This window comes from Mus musculus, chromosome 2, assembly GCF_000001635.26.
Source record: "Mus musculus strain C57BL/6J chromosome 2, GRCm38.p6 C57BL/6J".
Taxonomy (NCBI): domain Eukaryota; kingdom Metazoa; phylum Chordata; class Mammalia; order Rodentia; family Muridae; genus Mus; species Mus musculus.
This window is the reverse complement of record NC_000068.7, coordinates 76,888,378-76,910,793: the sequence shown is the minus strand read 5'-3', so window position 1 is coordinate 76,910,793 and position 22,416 is coordinate 76,888,378. Positions and strand designations below refer to the sequence as shown.

Sequence of the window (22,416 nt, the reverse complement as noted above, 5' to 3'; positions counted from 1 at the left end):
ATATTGGAGTCACGTTTTCTTATTTCTGTCTTGTTTTCCTAACTATCTTATTATAGAATATTTCTTGAAGTATGTTGGTCTGAGTGAAGGGAGACCTGGCTTTCAAATATCAACAACAGTAGCTACTGCAGCAGTCAGAGACCAATATTTCCTGTGGCCTGATACAGGAAGGGCCCTAACAGGCCTGGAACTGGGAATCCCCCTGCCTCAGCCTTCTAACCTGGGACTATGCCTGGCTAGCCTCTGATTTTTGTTATTGTTGTTGGTAGCCATTTAGAAGTGCTAGCTTAAACATGTTTTCATGGAAAATGATCATTAAATTTAAGAAAATCCTATATAACAATTCTATGTCCTTTTAGAAATTGATGCAAGTAACCTTGAACTTACAATGTATAAATATTTATCTAGTACTTCTTCAAACTTAAGATCCAGGTGTATAGCCGGGCATGGTGGTGCATGCCTTTAATCCCAGCACTCGGGAGGCAGAGGCAGGCAGATTTCTGAGTTCGAGGCCAGCCTGGTCTATAAAGTGAGTTCCAGGACAGCCAGGGCTATACAAAGAAACCCTGTCTCGGAAAAAAAAAAATACAGGTGTATATCACACTTGTAAACCCTAACAGATAAATTGGATATAAAGTTGCTTTTGTATAGTTGTTATAACTGTTTGATTTTTCATAATATGCTAAGAAAGTTACAAATGTGTTGTGTTTTTTTTTTGATAAGTTAATCTCACCACAACCTTATTCCAATGCAGAAGGCCACTAATTGGTGTCTAATTCTTTGCTACTGTTTGTTGAACAAAATTGTATGGTGATGTCACAATAATTTCTCTCCACACAGAAATTGCTAGCCTTCTGTCCGCCGAGGAAGATTTTCAAACCTATAGTTCTGATCTACGTTTACCTAATGCGAATGAAACACTTGAACTTCTGTCTGAGCCTCCAGCTCGTTCCACCCAGTTTGATTCCAGACAGGAAGGCGCTGCCCCAGTTTTCATCAGAGAAATATCAGACGTTGAAATAAGCGTCGAAGATGTAGCTAAATTGTCTGTTACTGTCACTGGCTGCCCCAAGCCTAAAATTCAATGGTTCTTTAATGGGATGCTGTTAACCCCTTCTGCTGACTACAAATTTGTCTTTGATGGGGATACCCACAGCCTAATCATTCTGTTCACCAGATTTCAGGATGAGGGGGAGTACACGTGCCTGGCCAGTAATGAATATGGAAAGGCAGTGTGTAGCGCTCACCTAAGAATAAGTCCCAGAGGAGAGAGGAGCACGGAGATGGAGTCAGGAGAGAAAAAGGCTCTGGAAAAGCCCAAAGGGCCTTGTCCTCCTTATTTTTTCAAGGAATTAAAACCAGTGCACTGTGGCCCAGGAATCCCTGCTGTCTTTGAGTACTCGGTGCACGGAGAGCCTGCCCCCACTGTCTTGTGGTTCAAAGAAGACATGCCACTTTATACCAGTGTTTGCTACACCATCATTCACAGTCCTGACGGATCCGGGACCTTCATCGTTAATGACCCACAGAGGGGAGATAGTGGCCTGTACCTCTGTAAAGCCCAGAACCTCTGGGGGGAGTCCACCTGTGCCGCAGAGCTTCTTGTGCTTCCAGAAGACACAGATGTGCCCGATGCCTCCTGCAAGGAAGAGTCCACCTTAGGAGTTCCTGGTGATTTTCTGGAAACATCTGCCAGGGGCCCTTTAGTTCAGGGAGTTGACTCACGGCAGGAAATTACAGCTTTTGCCGAGGGTACCATTTCGAAAGCTGCTTTAATTGCAGAGGAAACGCTGCAGCTTTCTTACGAGCGTAGTGTTGATGACAGTGAAGTGGGTACTGGGGTGACCATAGGGGCCCAGAAGCTGCCGCCTGTTGTATTGTCCACTCCCCAGGGCACTGGGGAGCTGCCTTCCATTGATGGTGCAGTTCACACACAGCCAGGCAGAGGACCACCCCCCACTTTAAACCTGCAGGCAGTCCAGGCTCAGACAACCCTCCCCAAGGAAGCTACTCTACAGTTTGAAGAGCCTGAGGGAGTCTTCCCAGGTGCCTCATCTGCAGCACAAGTGAGTCCGGTCACCATCAAACCTCTGATAACCTTAACAGCTGAACCCAAAGGGAATTATCCACAGTCTTCCACAGCAGCTCCTGATCATGCACTTCTGTCCTCTGTGGCTGCAGAAACACTTCAGCTAGGAGAAAAGAAAATCCCAGAAGTGGACAAAGCACAAAGAGCTCTCCTCCTGAGTCAGAGCTTAGCTGAGGGATGTGTAGAAAGTTTAGAGGTTCCTGATGTTGCAGTCTCTAACATGCGCTCTGAGCCCCAAGTCCCTTTCCAACATACATGCACAGAAGGCAAGATCCTGATGGCTAGTGCAGACACTCTAAAAAGCACAGGGCAAGATGTTGCACTGAGGACCGAGGAAGGCAAGTCCCTAAGCTTCCCACTAGCACTTGAGGAAAAGCAGGTCCTACTTAAGGAAGAGCAATCAGAGGTCGTGGCAGTGCCCACTAGCCAAACCTCTAAGTCTGAGAAAGAGCCAGAGGCCATAAAGGGAGTGAAGGAGGTACGAGAACAGGAGCTGCTTTCTAAGGAAACATTGTTTCCTAGTATGCCTGAAGAGCAGCGATTACATCTGAAAACTCAGGTCCGCAGGGCTTTGCAAGCTGCCGTGGCCAGGGAACAAGCAAATCTTTTCTCTGAGTGGCTAAGAAACATTGACAAGGTGGAGGTCACAGCCGTAAACTTCACTCAAGAGCCCAAGCGTATCCTGTGCACCTACCTTATTACCTCAGTGAGCTCACTAACCGAAGAGTTAACCGTCACTATTGAAGACATAGATCCTCAAATGGCTAACCTGGAAACTGGACTGAAGGATGCCTTGTGCTCCATTGTCTGTGAAGAAAGAAACATCTTAATGGCTGAGGATCCGAGGATTCACGAAGAAGACAAAATAGACGTGCAAGGCGGAAGAGATCACCTTTCAGATGCACAGAAAGTTGAAACCGTCATAGAGGCAGAAGCTGACTCTAAGTACCTTGTCTCCAAAGAAGAGGTCAGTTGGTCGAAAGTGGAAAGTCAACTCAAAGATGGAGATACCAATGAGGTTCCGCAGGCTGAGACTCTGAAATTAGCAGAAGAGAGTGGTACCCAGAAGACCAGTACAGAGATGTCACAAGAAGAAGCTGAGGGTACCTTAGCTGACCTTTGCCCTGCTGTCCTTAAACACTTAGTGGATACCATTTCTGAGGAAGGAGATACTGTCCACCTTACATCATCCATATCAAATGCTAAGGAGGTGCACTGGTATTTCAAGGGTAACCTGGTGCCCTCAGACGGAAAGTTCAAGTGTTTAAAGGAGCAGAATGCCTACACTCTGGTAATTGAGGCAGTAAAGACGGAGGATGAAGGGGAGTATGTCTGCGAAGCCTCAAATGACAGTGGGAAAGCAAAGACATCAGCAAAGCTCACTGTGGGAGAAAGAGGTTGGACTTTAAGGATTAAATGCACCAGGCTCTAATACCCACCACTTTGTGATGATTTAGGCTCACCACTGAATCTCCACTATCTGCCACTTTTCCAGAATGCCAGCTATTTAAAATAGGAATGAAAAAAATACAGATATAATCATGGTTATTAACTTATGATTTTCTCCGCCTGGTTGGGTAGTTCATTATCATAGCTGTACTACTACCTATATCTTCAATAAAACATATGCTTATATGTTTTATAGTGACAACTATGTTTTCATATGAAAATGATTTGATAATATATAATAAAAAGTTTTCAGTGCATAGGCAATCTAAAACTACCAGGCTCTTCTCTAAATTCAACGTGACCATGATTAGTCATCTCCTCTTTCTATCTGTTGGCTACTGTCTCACCTCACCACGTCAGCTGGTATACCTTGTGTTTTCACCTTATTTTCAGTTCCTAGATGGCAGGGTGTATTTCAATGGTACATCCTGTATCCGCATGCGCACACATTGCATTAGGTTTTAATAATTTCCCCGCAATTCACTGCAGAGTAACAACTGAAAACATCACATGCTGCTTTTTGTCTTTTTTTTTTTTTTTTTTTTTTTTTGCTTTGCCTTCACAACTATTCTTGTCATCCAGTCACGTGCCTGAGACTGCTGCAAACCATCTCACCAATCTCAACTGTCTGATTTTGTTAACAGCGACAAAAGTTAGTCTGCAAAGAGAAATGCAGGATGCCTGAGAAGGAGGCATGCTAATGGGTTCTGCTTCCGTTTGCAGCTGCCCCTGTGATCAAAAGGAGAATTGAGCCCCTGGAAGTAGCTCTGGGCCACCTGGCCAAATTCACCTGTGAGATCCAAGGAGCCCCCAACGTCCGGTTCCAGTGGTTCAAAGCTGGCAGAGAGATCTATGAGAGCGACAAGTGTTCCATTCGATCTTCGAACTATGTCTCCAGCCTGGAGATCCTGAGAACCCAGGTCGTTGACTGCGGGGAGTACACCTGCAAAGCCTCCAATGAGTATGGCAGTGTCAGCTGCACAGCCACACTAACTGTGACAGGTAAATGCCACACTCCCACAGGGATGCCACCACCTTATCATGTGTGTTGCTTTTCGTACAGGTTCGGAAAGTGTCACCAGCTGGGGATACTGACGTCCTCCATGGTGGTTTCATGCTGATTGAGGACCACAGAGGGGATGGGGGACAAGTCGTTCTTCATAATTACACTTCTATCAGCAGCCAGAGCAAAAGAACCTTTATTTGAGGGTAAAACATTAAGTCATCAAATGAGCCTGAGTTTGCTCTTAATATGAAACATTTGAGAAATGTTGGTGCTAGTAAAAAAAATATATATATAGAACTAAATAACCAGGCAGTGGTGTTGTACACCTTTAATCCCAGCACTCAAGAGACAGAGGCAGGCAGGTCTCTGTGAGTTCAAGGCCAGCCTGGTCTACAGAGTGAGTTCCAGGATAGCCAGGGCTACACAGAGAAACCCTGTCTCTCTAACCCCCACCCGCAAAAAAGCCCTCTATATATTTGATAATAAGAACCCAAATAACCAATCAGAAATTAAAGCCAGACTATTTAGCTAAAATTAAACAAAATTCAATGACAAGACAGACACAGGGCAGGACTTTAAAATAAGGGTGCTCGTTCCGAATGTCATTCCTCACTTTAAAATAAGGGCAATTGCACAAACACTCTATTCTCAATTTCCTCATTGACTCGAAGGGTAAATTTCAATCTGATAATCCCCAACAAATTATTGAATCTCCTCTTGTCAAAAAAAAAAAATAGTTCTTGTTTCTTCTCTTCCTTTCCTTTCTTCCTCCCTCCCTTTCTCCTTCCTTCCTTTCTGTTCCCTCTCTCCCTCCCTTCCTTCTTTCCTCCTTTCTTTCCTTCCTCTATCCTCCCTCCCTCCCTCCCTCCCTCCCTCCCTTCCTTCCTTCCTTCCTTCCTTCCTTCCTTCCTTCCTTCCTTCCTTCTTTCCTCCCTTCCTCCCTCCCTTCCTTCTTCCTTTCCCTCCTTCCCTCCCTCCCTCCCTCCCTCCCTCCCTCCCTCCCCTCCCCTCCTCTCCCCTCCCCTCCCCCTCCCCCTTCCCCTCCTCTCCCCCTGCCTCCCTCCCTCCCCCTCATCCTTTTTTGAATGGCTTCCTCAGGCTCAGCACTGATAGAGGAGAGTCTCCCTGGGTAGGAGGGAAGCTCTTGGGTGTGAATCTTACTCCTTGAGAATGTCAAGGGGAAGGCACCCTGCTCATCCACCTCATAAAAAGAGTTCTTTGGAGCATCTTTTTCTTTGGAACCTTATTACACAGTAGAGACCCTCTGAGATTCTAGGAAAGCTGCTCCAGTGGCCCGGCCAGGGTGGTTCTCAGCCTGGAGCTGAGTGTTGCCATACAGACAATACCTTGGAATTCTCCACTTTTTTTTTTTTTTTTGAGATTAATATAATTGCACGACTTACCCCTTTCTTAGCTCTATCTCCTCTTTTATAACCCTCTTTGCTTTCTTTACTCATTATTTATGACCTCTTTTTGTTAATTGTTGTTACATACATAATAGATATATATTCCTAAATAGACCCTGTTCAGTCTGTATAATGTTGCTTGTAGATTTTCAGGACTGTTTGGTATTAGGCAACCGTGGTGTGCTCCTCCCTGGGAAAGACTGTTTTTCCCACACTCAGCATTTCTTAATTGCCTGGAGGGGCCGAGGTCCCATGTGCTTTCCTTCATGATGGTTCTATTCTTTTTTTTTTCTATTAGATATTTTCTTCATTTACATTTCCAATGCTATCCCAAAAGTTCCCCATACTCTCCCCTCACTCCCACTTCTTGGCCCTGACATTCTCCTGTACTGGGGCATATAAAGTTTGCAAGACCAAGGGGCCTCTCTTCCCGATGATGGCCGACCAGGCCATCTTCTGCTACATATGCAGCTAGAGACACGAGCTCTGGGGGGTACTGGTTAGTTCATATTGTTGTTCCACCTATAGGGTTGCAGACCCCTTCAGCTCCTTGGGTACTGATGGTTCTATTCTTGATATGACAGTTAAGGTACACGAATTAGCCTAGCCTGGTATGGGGCTGACTCAAAGCTTAGTTCCTGTGCTTCTACAGGACAGGGAGTTAGATTCTGTGTCTCTTTCTCAGCAAGAGAGGAGCCTCAAATTTTGCTTCACAATAGAGAATGGGAGTGGGAAGTTCCTGCTGTGAAATATTTTGATAAGTACAAAATCCCACAGGGGTGCACAATTGAGGTTAGCTGATGTAAGGATCTCCTGGTATTTGTCAGAGGGTTAGAATGTCCTCTGTAAGGTTCCGTAAGGCTTCAGTCTTACCCCATTTTCAGCTGACCTGTAAATTTTCTCACCTTTTCTTCTGGTCTTCTAATTTACCAAAGTAAAATACCAACTGGATTGCTTATAACATCGTCCCAAGTTTTTGACCCTCTGGTGTAACAGACGAAGCCTTAGCGACACTGCTCTTTCCTTTGCTAGAGACAATTTGTTAAGAACACTCATCCTTCTTTCCCAATCTTTGGTCTTATGACTACATTGTTATTTAACGTAATGTCTTCTGTTCACCTAAAGACATAACTTACCTCTTCTCTGCCTTGGGATATGTCGTTGCAGCAGGAACTTTGATGGGGACCACCTGTAACGTGCAAACCTTTCTTTTGCAGAGGCGTATCCACCAACCTTTCTCTCCAGGCCCAAGGCCCTTACGACTTTCGTGGGTAAGGCAGCCAAGTTTCTCTGCACAGTGTCAGGGACTCCGGTGATTGAGATCATCTGGCAGAAAGATGGCGCTGCCCTGTCACCGTCACCTGACTGCAGGGTCACAGACGCAGACAACAAACACAGTTTAGAACTCTCAAATCTTACTGTTCAGGACAGGGGTATTTACTCTTGTAAGGCTTCCAACAAATTTGGAGCAGATATCTGCCAGGCCGAGTTGACCATCATTGACAAACCCCACTTCATTAAAGAGTTAGAGGCTGTACAGTCAGCCATCAATAAGAAGATCCACCTTGAATGCCAAGTCGATGAGGATAGGAAAGTCACAATCACATGGAGCAAAGATGGGCAGAAACTTCCTGCTGGGAAAGATTACAAGATCTATTTTGAAGATAAAATAGCATCGCTTGAGATTCCCCTGGCCAAACTAAAAGATTCTGGAACCTATACATGTACAGCGTCCAACGAGGCTGGGAGCAGTTCTTCGTCTGCTGCGGTCGCTGTCAGAGGTAAGGGTTCCTGGCAGCTCTCTGCTACCTCCTGTCTGAAAGGAAGCCTTAGAAGGGTCTCTCTCTTCTGTGAACATTCTCTGGTTGCTGTACCATCCACACCCCTTGCTATTAATTAAATTCCCAATTCAATTTCCTCTGGGTCTGGGAAAGTCCTGACATTATTTGGTTGGCTGTTGTTGGGTCAGTTTTATTTTTGTTTAATCTTCTCTAGTATTCACTTGCTTTGGTTTTGTTTTGTTTTGTTTTTTTAAACAAAGGCATTTATAAATCTTGTTTACAATTTAAATGTGTGGGAAACTCTTAGCCATCTTCTTTTTAAATAGTTTACTTAGAAATGATAATAGAATTACCTCATTTCCCCACCCCCAACCTTCCCATATACCCTCTCCTTGTTCTCTTTCAAATTTATGGCCTCTTTTTTTTTAATTAACTATTGTTGTCTACACACACATACTCTTAAATACATAAATACAACCTGCTTCATCTATACAATGCTATCAGTACATATGTTTTCACAACTAACTGGTTGGTATTGGGTAGCCAATTGATAGCTCTTCCCTGGGGAACACTGTCTCCTTCTCTCAGCATTCCTTGGCTGCCTGTAGTCCTTTGTGTGGGTTAAGGGCTGATGGGACACCCTGCCCCATCCCATCTGCCACCCACGATAGCATGGCTATTATTGATGTCTTTGTTCAGAAAGTCACTCTTCACATAGATCTAGTCTGCTTGCTTGTGTCTTTTTTTTTTTTTTCCTTTTCTCCTTTTTATCGAGAGATGAGAAACGTGTTTCTGAATGAAGGAGAGGGTAGAATACATCGTGGCTTGCTCATAAGTTTTGTCAAGATTTGTTTTATGTCTTTTGTCACATGTGTCTGCCTCTCTTTTGTAGTGTGTATGCTTCAGTCATCTTCTCAATTTTTTTTTATGCGTCACGTAGAACCGCCGTCCTTTGTGAAGAAGGTGGATCCCTCTTATTTAATGCTCCCGGGTGAATCAGCACGCCTCCATTGCAAGCTGAAAGGCTCACCTGTGATCCAGGTCACTTGGTTCAAAAATAACAAAGAACTCAGTGAGAGTAACACAGTCCGCATGTCTTTTGTCAATTCTGAGGCTATCCTCGACATCACTGATGTAAAGGTCGATGACAGTGGTACTTACTCCTGTGAAGCCACCAATGACGTGGGCAGCGACAGCTGCAGCACTGAAGTGGTGATCAAAGGTTGGTCTGCTGAGTTAACATCACTTGCTTTCCTGAGAGCGCTTGCCTTTCGTTTCCTCGTAGCTCACAGCTCACTCTGTGCTTCCCTGCTTTTGTAGAGCCGCCTTCCTTCATCAAAACTCTTGAGCCCGCAGACATAGTGCGAGGGGCCAATGCACTGCTCCAGTGTGAGATCGCAGGCACGGGACCCTTTGAAGTTAACTGGTTTAAAGACAAGAAGCAGATCCGAAGTAGCAAAAAGTACAGGTTGTTTACTCAGAAGACTTTTGTGTACCTGGAAATCTCATCTTTCAATAGTGCCGACGTTGGCGATTACGAATGTGTAGTTGCTAACGAAGTCGGAAAGTGTGGCTGTGTCGCGACACACTTATTAAAAGGTTAGTGAGGGAGGGGGATCTTTTCCTATAAATTGTCCAAATAGCTTTCTTAACAGGTGGAAGGAATTCTAATTCTTTCTCTTCTTCTGACCTTTCCAATGTGTTTGGTCTTAGTTTGAACTCAGGGTCCGGAGCTTTCATTCAAACCTTTATCTTGATATGAGCAGAAATATTTATTAACTCATAACAAAAGGGAATTACATAAAAAAATCATTTCATTCACTGGAAAACATTTATTTTCTGTGCCTCTTTTGAATGGTATTGTTAATTCTTCTTATAATTTCTTTCTTCTTTCTAATAAACAAATATTGGGAAAAGGTTGTATTGGGCAAGGGAAACGTATAGCCCAGATGAATCCCTACAACAGTAGAGATGGGGCTGAGTGTGTGTCGGAAATGACAGTGGGTCTGCTCTCTTTCTTTAACTAGAACCACCAACCTTTGTCAAGAAAGTAGATGATTTTACAGCCCTAGCAGGACAGACCGTTACCTTACAAGCTGCCGTGAGAGGGTCAGAACCCATTTCTGTCATGTGGATGAAAGGCCAAGAAGTCATTAAAGAAGATGGAAAAATCAAAATGAGCTTTTCCAATGGAGTTGCCGTCTTGACCATCCCTGATGTTCAGATTAGTTTGGGTGGCAAATATACATGCCTGGCTGAAAACGAAGCTGGGAGCCAAACATCTGTCGGGGAATTGATAGTTAAAGGTTCGTGTAGGGACATTTTAACTTTTAATTGCCCTATTCACTTAAAGTGAAACCTTGATTCACACTAGGGATCCTAACTGTCTGATACCTTTATAGAACCTGCCAAAATCATTGAGCGAGCAGAACTAATCCAGGTGACCGCAGGAGACCCAGCCACTCTGGAGTACACAGTCTCAGGCACCCCAGAACTCAAGCCCAAGTGGTACAAAGATGGGAGACCCTTGGTTGCTAGTAAAAAGTACCGAATCAGTTTTAAAAACAACATTGCCCAACTGAAATTTTATTCTGCTGAACTGCACGACAGTGGCCAGTACACGTTTGAGATTTCCAACGAAGTGGGCAGCAGCTCCTGTGAGACCACATTTACCGTGTTAGGTTAGTATTTTTAGGAAAATGTGTTACATAGTGCTCTGAAACCCAAAAAAATTACCCAAAGGTGAAGCACTAGGCAGTCTGCCATGTTGATCTTGCTCTCTTTCTTATGAACAGATCGAGACATTGCTCCGCTTTTCACCAAACCCTTACGTAACGTGGACAGTGTCGTTGGCGGTGCCTGCAGGTTAGACTGCAAAATTGCTGGCTCCCTCCCCATGAGGGTTTCCTGGTTTAAGGATGGCAAAGAGCTCACTGCTTCCGACAGATACCAGATAGCATTTGTGGAAGGCACAGCCTCTTTGGAGATCAGCAGAGTAGACATGAATGATGCAGGGAATTTCACCTGCCGGGCCACCAATTCCGTGGGAAGCAAAGACAGCAGCGGAGCCCTGATTGTGCAAGGTTGGCTAGGGTCTTTCACAGTTCTGCTTTTCCAGTGTTCAAATTAAGTCTTCTTCCGTTGAGTTCAGACTTGTAACTCCTTCAAATTCTGTCTTCTACCTCTTCTTCAGAACCACCCAGTTTTGTAACTAAGCCAGGGTCCAGGGATGTCCTGCCCGGCTCGGCAGTCTGTCTGAAGAGTGCTTTCCAGGGCTCCGCCCCTCTCACCATCAAGTGGTTTAAGGGCGACAAAGAGTTGGTTTCCGGTGGAAGCTGCTATATTACCAAAGAAACTTCAGAGAGTTCCCTGGAGCTCTACGCAGTGAAAACCTCGGATTCGGGCACTTACACGTGCAAAGTCAGCAACGTAGCCGGGAGTGTGGAATGCAGTGCAGACTTGTTTGTGAAAGGTTCGCGTTCTTCTCTTGACACCTTTGTGCAGCCTGAGACCCTTTTTAGACAAGTGCCTTCCTCTTTCTACTGCTTCTTAATAAGTCCCTTCCTTCCACAGAGCCTGCTACCTTTATTGAAAAGTTAGAGCCATCCCAACTGTTAAAGAAAGGAGATGGCACTCAGCTAGCCTGCAAGGTCACGGGTACCCCTCCAATTAAGATAACATGGTTTGCAAATGACCGAGAACTGAGAGAGAGCAGCAAACACAAAATGTCTTTTGCGGAGTCCACCGCAGTTTTAAGGCTTACGGATGTGGCCATTGAAGACAGTGGAGAATATATGTGCGAGGCACAAAACGAGGCCGGCAGTGACCACTGTACTGGCATTGTCATAGTCAAAGGTTGGTTCTCGCTTCATCCCCATGTGACCAAATATTGGGCCCACAGCACAGATCCCTGCCCATTAACACAGGCCATTGTCTTCTACTATAGAGTCACCTTACTTTACCAAGGAATTTAAGTCCATTGAAGTATTAAAGGAGTATGACGTCATGCTGCTGGCTGAGGTGGCAGGCACCCCTCCCTTTGAGATCACTTGGTTCAAGGACAACACAACCCTGAGAAGTGGTAGAAAGTATAAAACCTTCCTTCAGGATCAGCTGGTCAGCCTGCAGGTCCTCAAGTTTGTAGCTGCAGATGCAGGTGAATACCAATGCCGGGTGACCAACGAGGTCGGCAGCAGCACCTGCAGTGCCAGGGTGACATTAAGAGGTCAGTGTTGGCTTAGTTAATAGATGGGCTCTTCTGCACAGACAAGTCTTAAGTTTCTAGAATCAGTCTTGCAGTAGCACTGGTACTGATTGAGAACTCATTCTTCTGCTATAGAACCCCCGTCCTTCATTAAGAAGATTGAAGCCACCAGCTCCCTCCGTGGGGGCACAGCCGCCTTCCAGGCCACTCTGAAAGGCTCCTTGCCAATCACTGTGACCTGGTTGAAAGACAATGATGAGATCACTGAAGATGACAATATAAGAATGACTTTTGAGAACAACGTGGCTAGTCTATACCTCAGTGGTATTGAAGTCAAGCATGATGGGAAATATGTCTGTCAAGCCAAAAATGATGCAGGCATACAAAGGTGTTCTGCATTACTCTCAGTCAAAGGTTGGTTCAGAAATCTGCCTTGGGTTGGAGGGAGAAACAATGCAGATAAGAGGCCGTCCAGCCGGGCACTTCACAGCCCATATCTGTCCTTTGTCTTCTACAGAACCTGCAACAATAATGGAGGAGGCTGTGTCCATAGATGTCACTCAAGGAGACCCAGCCACTTTGCAAGTTAAATTTTCAGGGACTAAGGAGATTTCAGCTAAATGGTTTAAAGATGGCCAAGAACTTACCCTGGGTCCAAAATACAAAATCAGTGTCACTGACACAGTCTCAATACTAAAGATTATTTCCACAGAGAAGAAGGATAGTGGAGAATATACTTTTGAGGTCCAAAACGATGTTGGGAGAAGCAGCTGCAAGGCTAGCATTAATGTTTTAGGTTGGTATTGACTTCTCTTGATAGAAGTTGAGTGTTTCAGGGGTCCTTCTTGTAAATTTAAGAAAAAAACAGAGGGCTCTGGGCATAGTTCAATAATAAAGCACACTTGATTTGTGTGTGCAAGATACTGGGTTCAGGCCTTAGTACCTTGTGATCAGAGGTGGGGAGGTGGAGGGGGGGGAAGGAAAAGGAGAGGGAAAGAGAGAGAGAGAACAAAAATAGCTAGATTAACCTAACTTTTTCTTGCTTTTGTTGGCTAGATCTTATTATACCTCCTTCATTCACCAAAAAATTGAGAAAAATGGACAGCATTAAAGGATCTTTTATTGACTTAGAGTGTATAGTGGCTGGATCCCATCCAATAAGCATCCAATGGTTCAAAGACGACCAAGAAATCTCAGCTAGTGACAAGCACAAATTCTCTTTTCATGACAATACCGCCTTCTTAGAGATCAGTCAGCTGGAAGGCACAGACAGTGGTACATATACCTGTTCTGCCACCAACAAGGCAGGCCACAGCCAGTGCAGTGGTCACCTGACAGTCAAAGGTTGGCAATTTTTACCTCCGCCTTTCCAAACTTTATTGTCTTGCACTTTTCAATTCTCCCCTTCATTGAGTTCTAAAATAAATCTCTCTTCTGCTTCCTGTTCTCTCATCCCAGAACCCCCTTACTTCGTGGAAAAGCCACAGTCACAAGATGTGAATCCCGGTACGAGGGTTCAATTGAAGGCTCTTGTGGGTGGCACTGCACCCATGACAATAAAGTGGTTTAAAGATAACAAGGAGCTGCACCCTGGGGCAGCTCGCTCGGTTTGGAAGGATGACACCTCCACCATTCTTGAACTCTTCTCAGCCAAGGCTGCCGACTCCGGGACCTACATTTGCCAGCTAAGCAATGATGTTGGCACAACAAGCAGCAAGGCCACCATCTTTGTGAAAGGTCTCTAGAGCGTCTCTCTTTCCTGCTTGTCTAACTGGTCTTTGGGAAGGGAAAGTTCATTAAGAAAATAGTTTGTTTTGTTAGGCTTTATTTAAAAAAAAATGTTCAGCATGCTGCTCTCTCTTTTTTCTTCATCTTTAGAACCTCCTCAATTTATTAAGAAGCCCAGTCCAGTGTTAGTGCTGAGGAATGGACAGTCAACAACATTTGAATGCCAAGTCACAGGCACCCCTGAAATCAGAGTTTCTTGGTATCTGGATGGGAATGAAATAACAGATCTTAGGAAATATGGCATTTCTTTTGTGGATGGTTTAGCCACTTTCCAGATTTCTAATGCCAGGGTTGAAAACAGTGGAACTTACGTCTGTGAAGCTCGAAATGATGCAGGCACCGCGAGCTGCAGCATTGAACTAAAAGTAAAAGGTTCGTTGTGGAATCTGCTTCACGGTTTAGCTGGGCTGTCTGAGGGGCCCGCAGCTTCTCTTGAGTTAAGCTACTCTCTGTCTTCCTTTTGACTCTGTAGAGCCTCCCATCTTTATCCGGGAGCTGGAGCCTGTGGAAGTGGTAAAAGACAGTGATGTGGAACTGGAGTGTGAAGTCATGGGGACAACTCCATTTGAAGTCACTTGGCTGAAGAATAACAAGGAAATCAGAAGTGGCAAAAAATACACAATGTCTGAGAAAATGTCAGTGTTTTACCTGCATATAACCAAGTGTGACCCTTCAGACGTTGGTGAATATCAGTGCATCATAGCCAACGAAGGAGGCAGCTGTGCTTGTAGTGCTCGGGTTGCCTTGAAAGGTCAGTCACAGGCTAGGACCATCCTCCAGGTCAAAGTACTGAGTGTTCTTTGATTGTAGGTAATGAGTAGGAGTTAAAAGGTGCCTCTTCTTGAACCACTCTTTCATTTAATCACAGAACCACCATCGTTTATCAAGAAGATAGAAAATGTCACCACTGTCTTGAAGAGTTCCGCCACCTTTCAGAGCACCGTGGCAGGCTCACCGCCCATTTCTATAACCTGGCTAAAAGATGACCAGATTCTTGAGGAAAATGACAATGTCCATATTTCTTTTGAGGACAGTGTGGCCACACTTCAAGTCCGGAGTGTGGACAATGGGCACAGTGGGCGATACACATGTCAAGCCAAGAATGAGTCAGGAATTGAGAGGTGTTATGCTTTCCTCTTAGTACAAGGTTGGTAAGCTATTCCCTTTAAATAGTGGTCTACAGAGATGGTTATATAGGCATATTTGGGTTCTAGTAGAATCACTAATCTGACATATGCACATTTTCATTCTTACTACAGAACCTGCTCAAATCATAGAGAAAGCTAAGTCGGTTGATGTTACTGAGAAAGACCCAGTCACCCTGGAGTGCGTAGTGGCTGGAACACCAGAACTCAAAGTCAAATGGCTTAAAGATGGGAAACAAATTGTACCCAGTAGATATTTTTCAATGAGTTTTGAAAATAACGTGGCCAGTTTTAGGATTCAGTCAGTCATGAAGCAAGACAGTGGACAGTACACGTTCAAGGTGGAAAATGACTTTGGAAGCAGTAGCTGTGATGCCTACCTGAGAGTGCTAGGTGTGTACTTTGCCCCCGCCAACTACCCTAACTTAAGAGCATAGACCTCATGGATGAGTAGCAACAGACTAATTGGTGTGTTTTTGCTGTTTGCCTTGGATAGACCAAGATATTCCCCCATCGTTCACCAAAAAGTTAACCAAAATGGATAAAGTTCTGGGTTCTTCTATCCACATGGAGTGCAAGGTTTCTGGGTCACTTCCTATCAGTGCTCAGTGGTTTAAAGATGGAAAAGAGATATCTACAAGTGCAAAATACAGACTGGTGTGTCACGAAAACACCGTGTCACTGGAAGTTAGTAATCTGGAATTAGAAGACACTGCAAATTACACCTGCAAGGTGTCCAATGTAGCAGGGGACAACGCCTGTAGTGGCATCTTAACTGTGAAAGGTCAGAGCTTCTTTGTCTCTTCTGAGTTCTTCTTTATAGGCACTTCTAAAACATATCACTCTTAACCTTGTATCCTCAGAGGTAAAAATCTTAATAATTCTGTTTCTTTTTATTCACATTCATTGGGTTCAAGGAATATTTAATCGTTACCTCTTTTCATGAGTTGTTTTCTTGTATGTTCATAAAAGTCATTGGGCTACAAGGGCTATAACTAAATATGACTCTCTTAAAATCTGTAGAACCACCAAGCTTCCTAGTGAAACCCGAGAGGCAGCAAGCTATACCGGATTCTACCGTGGAATTTAAGGCTGTGCTGAAAGGAACACCACCGTTCAAAATTAAATGGCTTAAAGATGATGTGGAACTTGTCTCAGGACCTAAGTGTTTCATTGGCTTGGAAGGGTCAACCAGCTTCTTAAACCTCTACTCAGTGGATTCTTCCAAGACTGGACAGTATACTTGCCAAGTTACCAATGACGTTGGTAGCGACTCTTGCACTACAATGTTGCTTGTGACAGGTGTGCAAGTTTGATTGTCTTATGTTTCTGTCTGACCCATGCCTCTGTTGTTTCTGTACTCTGTGACAATGCAGCTTTCTAACTCAGTCGCGCATATTTCCCAGATCTTGGTCTGTCTCTCCCTTTTCCACACATTACCTAATTGGACTTTTGTGATTCATTGCTCTTCTTTCATAATTTCCCTTTTCCTGACTCTTTAGAACCACCGAAATTTGTAAAGAAATTAGAAGCTTCCAAAATTATAAAAGCAGGTGACTCTGCACGATTGGAATGCAAGATTACTGGATCTCCAGAAATACAAGTTGTGTGGTATAGAAACGAACACGAGCTCACAGCCAGCGATAAATACCAGATGACTTTCATTGACTCGGTGGCGGTCATACAGATGAACAGCCTTGGGACAGAAGACAGTGGAGATTTTATCTGTGAGGCTCAGAATCCTGCCGGCAGCACCAGCTGCAGTACCAAGGTTATAGTAAAAGGTAGAAATAGCTTTCTTTTTCTCATTCATGGAAACCCTTCACCTTCTCCCCTGGGTCTCATGGTGTCTTCACTGTTCTCTTAGTTTCTAGCTCAAAGCCAGAATATTTCCCAAATATAGACATATGTCCCTAATTGAATGTCCTTCCCTGTTAAGTTTATTTTATATGCAGATGGTCATTTTGAGATATTTTTCTTATAATTCTAATGCTATTATTCTGATCACCTAATACAGTGACGAAGCATTGAATTAGATATTTCAAAGCACATATATAAAAGCAAGTAAGAAAATTTTAAATTAATCTTTGGATTTCAATCACATTACAACTATATCAGCATCCTTCGTATGGTCTACACCATAGTGATGCAATGTATAAAGAATAAAGGTTTTAATAATACATCTTTAAAATAGCATTAATATTTTTCTTCTTTCTCAAGAATCAGCTCCTATCTTTAAAATCATGACTCTACTCTGGTGCAAATAGTGCCAGTATTTCCTACAGCTACCTCCCGGCATTAGTGCTCAAATTTGTTATGTGAGTTAATTATTACAATAACCATTCCCTGAAATGGAAGACTCAGATCATGGCTGTTATTGTAACTTGTGGGTACCTCTCTTGTAAAGCATAGATGGCATTCTTTTTTTTTTTTTTCTTTCTTAAGGAAAAATTCCATAGTTCATAAAATTCTCATTTATTGATATATTTGTTCATTTATAAATTTTGTATCAATCTTTATACTCCAAAATAATCAGCACATTGAACTTCTCGACTGTGACCTCTAAGTTGTATCTACCTTGGCTCTCCACTTATCCATCCATCTGATTATCTTATAAAGCTCATAAGTAATGGTGTTGCCTACACATGCTAACATCTTAAACCATGCTTCTGATTGAAAAATAGAGAACTCTTTTTCACCGGAGGAAATCAAATAGCCCAACTCATGAAACATTCTTGTTTTTTATAGAACCACCTGTTTTTAGCAGCTTTCCGCCTATAGTAGAAACCCTTAAGAACACTGAAGTTAGCCTTGAATGTGAGCTTTCAGGAACACCGCCATTTGAGGTGGTGTGGTACAAAGACAAGCGCCAGCTCCGAAGCAGCAAGAAGTACAAGGTCGCATCTAAGAATTTCCATGCGAGCATTCACATCCTCAACGTGGAATCTACAGACATTGGCGAATACCACTGCAAAGCACAGAATGAAGTGGGCAGTGACGCTTGCGTTTGCGCTGTAAAGTTAAAAGGTAAGCAGAGTTTATGGCGGAAATATCAGGCATGTGGCAAATGCTCAGCGGGTCCTCTCTTCCGTTACCTGGAAAGCTTTTTGAGCAATTTCTATTCATCTTTTCCTGTTCAGAACCACCAAAATTCATTTCCAAGCTGAACAGCCTTACGGTGGTAGCTGGCGAGCCTGCTGAGCTGCAAGCATCCATAGAAGGTGCCCAGCCCATTTCTGTCCAGTGGCTTAAAGAGAAAGAAGAAGTGATCAGAGAGAGCGAGAACATTAGAATTTCTTTCGTCAACAACGTTGCAACTCTGCAGTTTGCTAAAGTGGAGCCAGCTAATGCTGGGAAGTACATTTGCCAAGTCAAGAATGATGGCGGAGTGAGGGAAAACATGGCCACGTTGACCGTCTTAGGTACAGCAGTCCCCTGTTAGCATTTGGGGGAAATCACTGGGGTGACTTCCATGCAATCGTATTCCAAATTTCTCCCAGAACCATATTTAGCCTCACTATTTGGAAGGCTTAGGGGGAAAGGCCCAATTGATACTGATTCCTGTGATTCCAGCGAATGATAGCTAGCTGTTTTATTGTGTGTGCACTGCTTTTCTTTATGGGGAGCAAATATCCCAAGTATCTCTTGTTTCAATGTGAACCACTTGGAGCCCTTCTATTCTTATGCACACTACTATATTATAGTAGCGGCTAAGCTGACAAAAGATCAATGTTTGAAGGAAAGATATTCACTCTCATCACTGGGCATATTAAATTTCAATCCAGTGATAAGAAAGAAAGTGAAGAGATCTTTCAAACTACCTTCTCTAGCAACTTGGCACAGAGGGAAAAACATCAAGTAACTCATTTAACAGGGACCCTCTGTTCTAAAGAGGGTCAGGTGTAAATCAAAACCCATTATCTGGGGCCAAGTGAGATGGCTCAGTGGGTAAAGGTGCCTGCCGTCATGCCTGAGGACTCCAGTTCAATTCCTGGGACCAATCAGAACCTCTGAGGTCCACAAACATTCCATGGCATATACCCCCCACCAGGTACAGATGTGCACTCACAAAATAAATATAATTTGTACCTTTTAAAAGCCAGATTGTCTGCTGTGCATTGCCTAAATTGTTTTGGAGCTGAATAATGCCCAAACATGCTTTTAATGAATGCAAATAAGTTTACGAATGCATAGAGTTACAGAATCACATTTTAAAGCCAAGAGAGATGATGAGGAAACCATCGCTGGGAGAAAGAATCTTAGTGCAATTCATAGAGGAGAAGCAGGGAAAGAAAGGTCTAGGTTTTCAAAGATCCATGTCGTGTTTTATTTCAGAGCCTGCGGTCATTATAGAGAAGGCAGGGTCCATGACGGTGACTGTGGGAGAAACGTGTGCCCTGGAGTGTAAGGTGGCTGGCACTCCGGAGCTCTCTGTTGAATGGTATAAGGACGGAAAGCTCTTGACCAGCAGCCAAAAACACAAATTTAGCTTCTACAACAAAATCTCTTCCTTAAAAATCCTCTCAGTTGAAAAGGAAGATGCAGGCACCTACACATTCCAGGTTCAGAACAACGTTGGAAAAAGCAGTTGCACAGCTGTGGTCGATGTGTCAGGTTAGTTCTGGCATTTGCATCTGCTCGCATATGCAAATTTCTCTTATGAACTTTCCTTCTTTCATATCTCTTCTGTCCTTTCAAGTCACCACAAGTCATATGTCTTCCCTCATGCAGACCGAATGGTCCCTCCCTCTTTCACACGAAGACTGAAGGATACTGGTGGTGTCCTGGGCACCTCTTGCATCTTAGAATGTAAAGTAGCTGGATCGTCTCCCATCTCTATTGCCTGGTTTCATGAGAAAACTAAGATTGTCAGTGGAGCAAAGTACCAAACAACATTTTCAGATAATGTCTGCACATTGCAGTTGAATTCTCTGGACTCATCAGATATGGGCAGTTACACATGTGTGGCTGCTAACGTGGCTGGGTCGGATGAATGTCGCGCACTGTTGACTGTACAAGGTCAGTGATAAACAGTCAATTTTGCATGACATGTATTAAAAATCCCTCTCTGGGCATATGTCCAGATTGACACACACTTTACTCTTCATTTCATTTCTTATTCAAAATTGAAAGTAAGTGCAGAGCTTACTGGATCCTTCCATTGTCTTCTATGTCTGTGTAGAGCCACCCTCTTTTGTGAAAGAACCTGAACCCCTGGAAGTCCTTCCGGGCAAAAACATAACCTTCACAAGTGTTATCAGAGGAACCCCTCCATTCAAGGTTGGCTGGTTTAGGGGAGCCAGAGAACTGGTGAAAGGTAACAGATGCAATATCTATTTTGAAGACACTGTGGCAGAACTGGAATTATTTAATATCGACATATCCCAGAGTGGGGAATACACCTGCGTGGTTTCTAACAATGCCGGCCAAGCATCCTGCACTACACGTCTCTTTGTGAAAGGTTTGCCAAACACACTCACTCTTCCTTGCTTTGATTGATGGCATTTCTGTGGCTTTATGATGTGTCTAACTACAATGTTTGTCAATTATCAGAACCAGCCACGTTTGTAAAGAAGTTAAGTGATCACTCTGTAGAACCAGGGAAGTCTATAATTCTAGAGGGCACCTATACTGGAACACTTCCAATTTCGGTCACCTGGAAAAAAGACGGTGTTAGCATAACTCCATCTGAAAGATGTAACATTGTCACCACGGAGAAAACGTGCATCCTGGAGATTCTGAGCAGCACCAAGGGAGATGCAGGGCATTACTCCTGTGAGATTGAAAACGAGGCAGGAAGAGATGCTTGCGACGCTCTTGTATCTACATTAGGTGTGTTATGTTACCCTCTTAAGAATTTTGGGGTTTTCAGACATGCAGGGTGGGTCCTTTGCCCTTCTGAGATTCCATTGGCTGATTGTGAGCCTTTCTTCTTTAGAACCACCTTATTTTGTTACGGAGTTAGAACCTCTGGAGGCATCTGTTGGAGATTCAGTTTCCTTGCAATGCCAAGTTGCTGGGACACCAGAAATTACAGTGTCTTGGTTCAAAGGAGACACCAAATTAAGGTCAACTCCGGAATACAGGACCTACTTTACAAACAACGTGGCCACACTTGTGTTTAATAAAGTGAGCATCAATGACAGCGGGGAGTACACGTGCATGGCGGAGAATAGCATAGGAACAGCAGCCTCTAAGACCATCTTCAGAATCCAAGGTGATGGTTTTATCTTAGACACTAAGAAAGTTGCTTTCCCTCATTAACTCTTCTACCTTTATGGGGATTTTCTCATTTTATCCACTAATGCCTCAAGTATAACTTGTCTTCCTACAGAGCGCCAGCTCCCGCCTTCCTTTGCAAGACAGTTAAAGGACATTGAGCAAACTGTTGGATTACCAGTTACCCTCACTTGTCGACTAAATGGCTCTGCACCCATCCAAGTGTGCTGGTATAGAGATGGGGTGCTTTTAAGAGATGATGAAAATCTACAGATGTCATTTGTGGATAATGTGGCAACATTAAAAATTTTGCAAACTGACCTGAGTCACTCTGGCCAGTATTCTTGCTCAGCTTCCAATCCACTTGGCACAGCATCTTCTACTGCTAGACTAACAGCAAGAGGTTTGTGCCCATGCCAATCTTTCTCTTCATAGACCCTAATTTTTATTTAATTGTAAAGACAAAAACAACTGACAGCCAAAAGTGTGTGTGTGAATATATATATATACTACCTTTTCTTCTAATCTTCCAGAACCTAAGAAATCACCCTTCTTTGATATCAAGCCAGTATCAATAGATGTTATCGCTGGAGAAAGTGCAGATTTTGAGTGTCATGTGACTGGTGCTCAGCCAATGAGAGTCACTTGGTCAAAAGATAACAAGGAAATCCGACCTGGAGGAAACTATACTATCACGTGTGTGGGTAACACTCCCCATCTGAGGATTCTTAAAGTGGGCAAAGGAGACTCTGGCCAATACACGTGTCAAGCCACCAATGACGTTGGCAAGGACATGTGCTCTGCTCAGCTCAGTGTGAAAGGTATCATGGCAGAGCATTTGCCACAATTTGTTGTCTTGTGTGCTTGTGTTGCTGTCCTCTAAGTGTCTTTAGGTTTTCTATTTTGAGGCTGGTGCCGTAACTCAGTCTGAGAGCATTTGCCTCACATGTGTGAAGCCGTGAGTTCAATCTCTCAGTAGTGCGAAAGATGAGAAAGAAGTTGTCTTTTGCCTTGTTTATTTTTTTATTTTTTATTTTGTTTTGAGAAACTGTCTTACTATATATAGTCCATGCTAGCCTGTAACTCATAGAAATCCTCCTGTCTCAGCCTCCTGGGAGCTAGGATTACAGGTATGAGTCACCATTTTCAGCTGTTTTGAGTTCTTACATTTTTAAATTAAACTAACAATCGTATTTGAATTGATGCCTACTTGTTGGAGGAACAATAACCAAAGTTCTGCCTTCTCTTTATATTGTCTCTTAAGTGAGCATTCTTTCCTTGAACTTTGTTGACTATAGTTTCCACCATTCACTCTTCCTTTTCATCATT

At 43.6% G+C, this 22,416-nt stretch overlaps 1 protein-coding gene across 4 annotated transcripts in view; it reads left to right on the top strand.

Moving 5' to 3' along the window:
- Positions 1-22,416, top strand: part of Ttn (titin) — a 278,578-nt gene that overhangs the window by 71,764 nt on the left and 184,398 nt on the right. Inside the window, exons 47-77 of one of the 4 annotated variants that reach the window (XM_017317139.1) lie at positions 841-3,486; positions 4,262-4,540; positions 7,168-7,731; positions 8,672-8,953; positions 9,052-9,330; positions 9,759-10,037; positions 10,134-10,412; positions 10,527-10,814; positions 10,925-11,203; positions 11,305-11,586; positions 11,678-11,956; positions 12,071-12,349; positions 12,453-12,731; positions 12,992-13,279; positions 13,394-13,672; positions 13,814-14,095; positions 14,196-14,474; positions 14,592-14,870; positions 14,983-15,261; positions 15,365-15,652; positions 15,892-16,170; positions 16,371-16,652; positions 17,617-17,895; positions 18,009-18,290; positions 19,204-19,482; positions 19,600-19,887; positions 20,051-20,329; positions 20,422-20,700; positions 20,807-21,085; positions 21,203-21,490; positions 21,621-21,908. In XM_017317139.1, the coding sequence (XP_017172628.1) occupies positions 841-3,486; positions 4,262-4,540; positions 7,168-7,731; positions 8,672-8,953; positions 9,052-9,330; positions 9,759-10,037; positions 10,134-10,412; positions 10,527-10,814; positions 10,925-11,203; positions 11,305-11,586; positions 11,678-11,956; positions 12,071-12,349; positions 12,453-12,731; positions 12,992-13,279; positions 13,394-13,672; positions 13,814-14,095; positions 14,196-14,474; positions 14,592-14,870; positions 14,983-15,261; positions 15,365-15,652; positions 15,892-16,170; positions 16,371-16,652; positions 17,617-17,895; positions 18,009-18,290; positions 19,204-19,482; positions 19,600-19,887; positions 20,051-20,329; positions 20,422-20,700; positions 20,807-21,085; positions 21,203-21,490; positions 21,621-21,908 (11,370 nt within the window). Of the gene's footprint in view, positions 1-840; positions 3,487-4,261; positions 4,541-7,167; positions 7,732-8,671; positions 8,954-9,051; positions 9,331-9,758; positions 10,038-10,133; positions 10,413-10,526; positions 10,815-10,924; positions 11,204-11,304; positions 11,587-11,677; positions 11,957-12,070; positions 12,350-12,452; positions 12,732-12,991; positions 13,673-13,813; positions 14,096-14,195; positions 14,475-14,591; positions 14,871-14,982; positions 15,262-15,364; positions 15,653-15,891; positions 16,171-16,370; positions 16,653-17,616; positions 17,896-18,008; positions 18,291-19,203; positions 19,483-19,599; positions 19,888-20,050; positions 20,330-20,421; positions 20,701-20,806; positions 21,086-21,202; positions 21,491-21,620; positions 21,909-22,416 lie in introns of all 4 variants that reach the window. The other 3 variants (XM_011239438.1, NM_011652.3, NM_028004.2) reach the window with 3 other exon arrangements.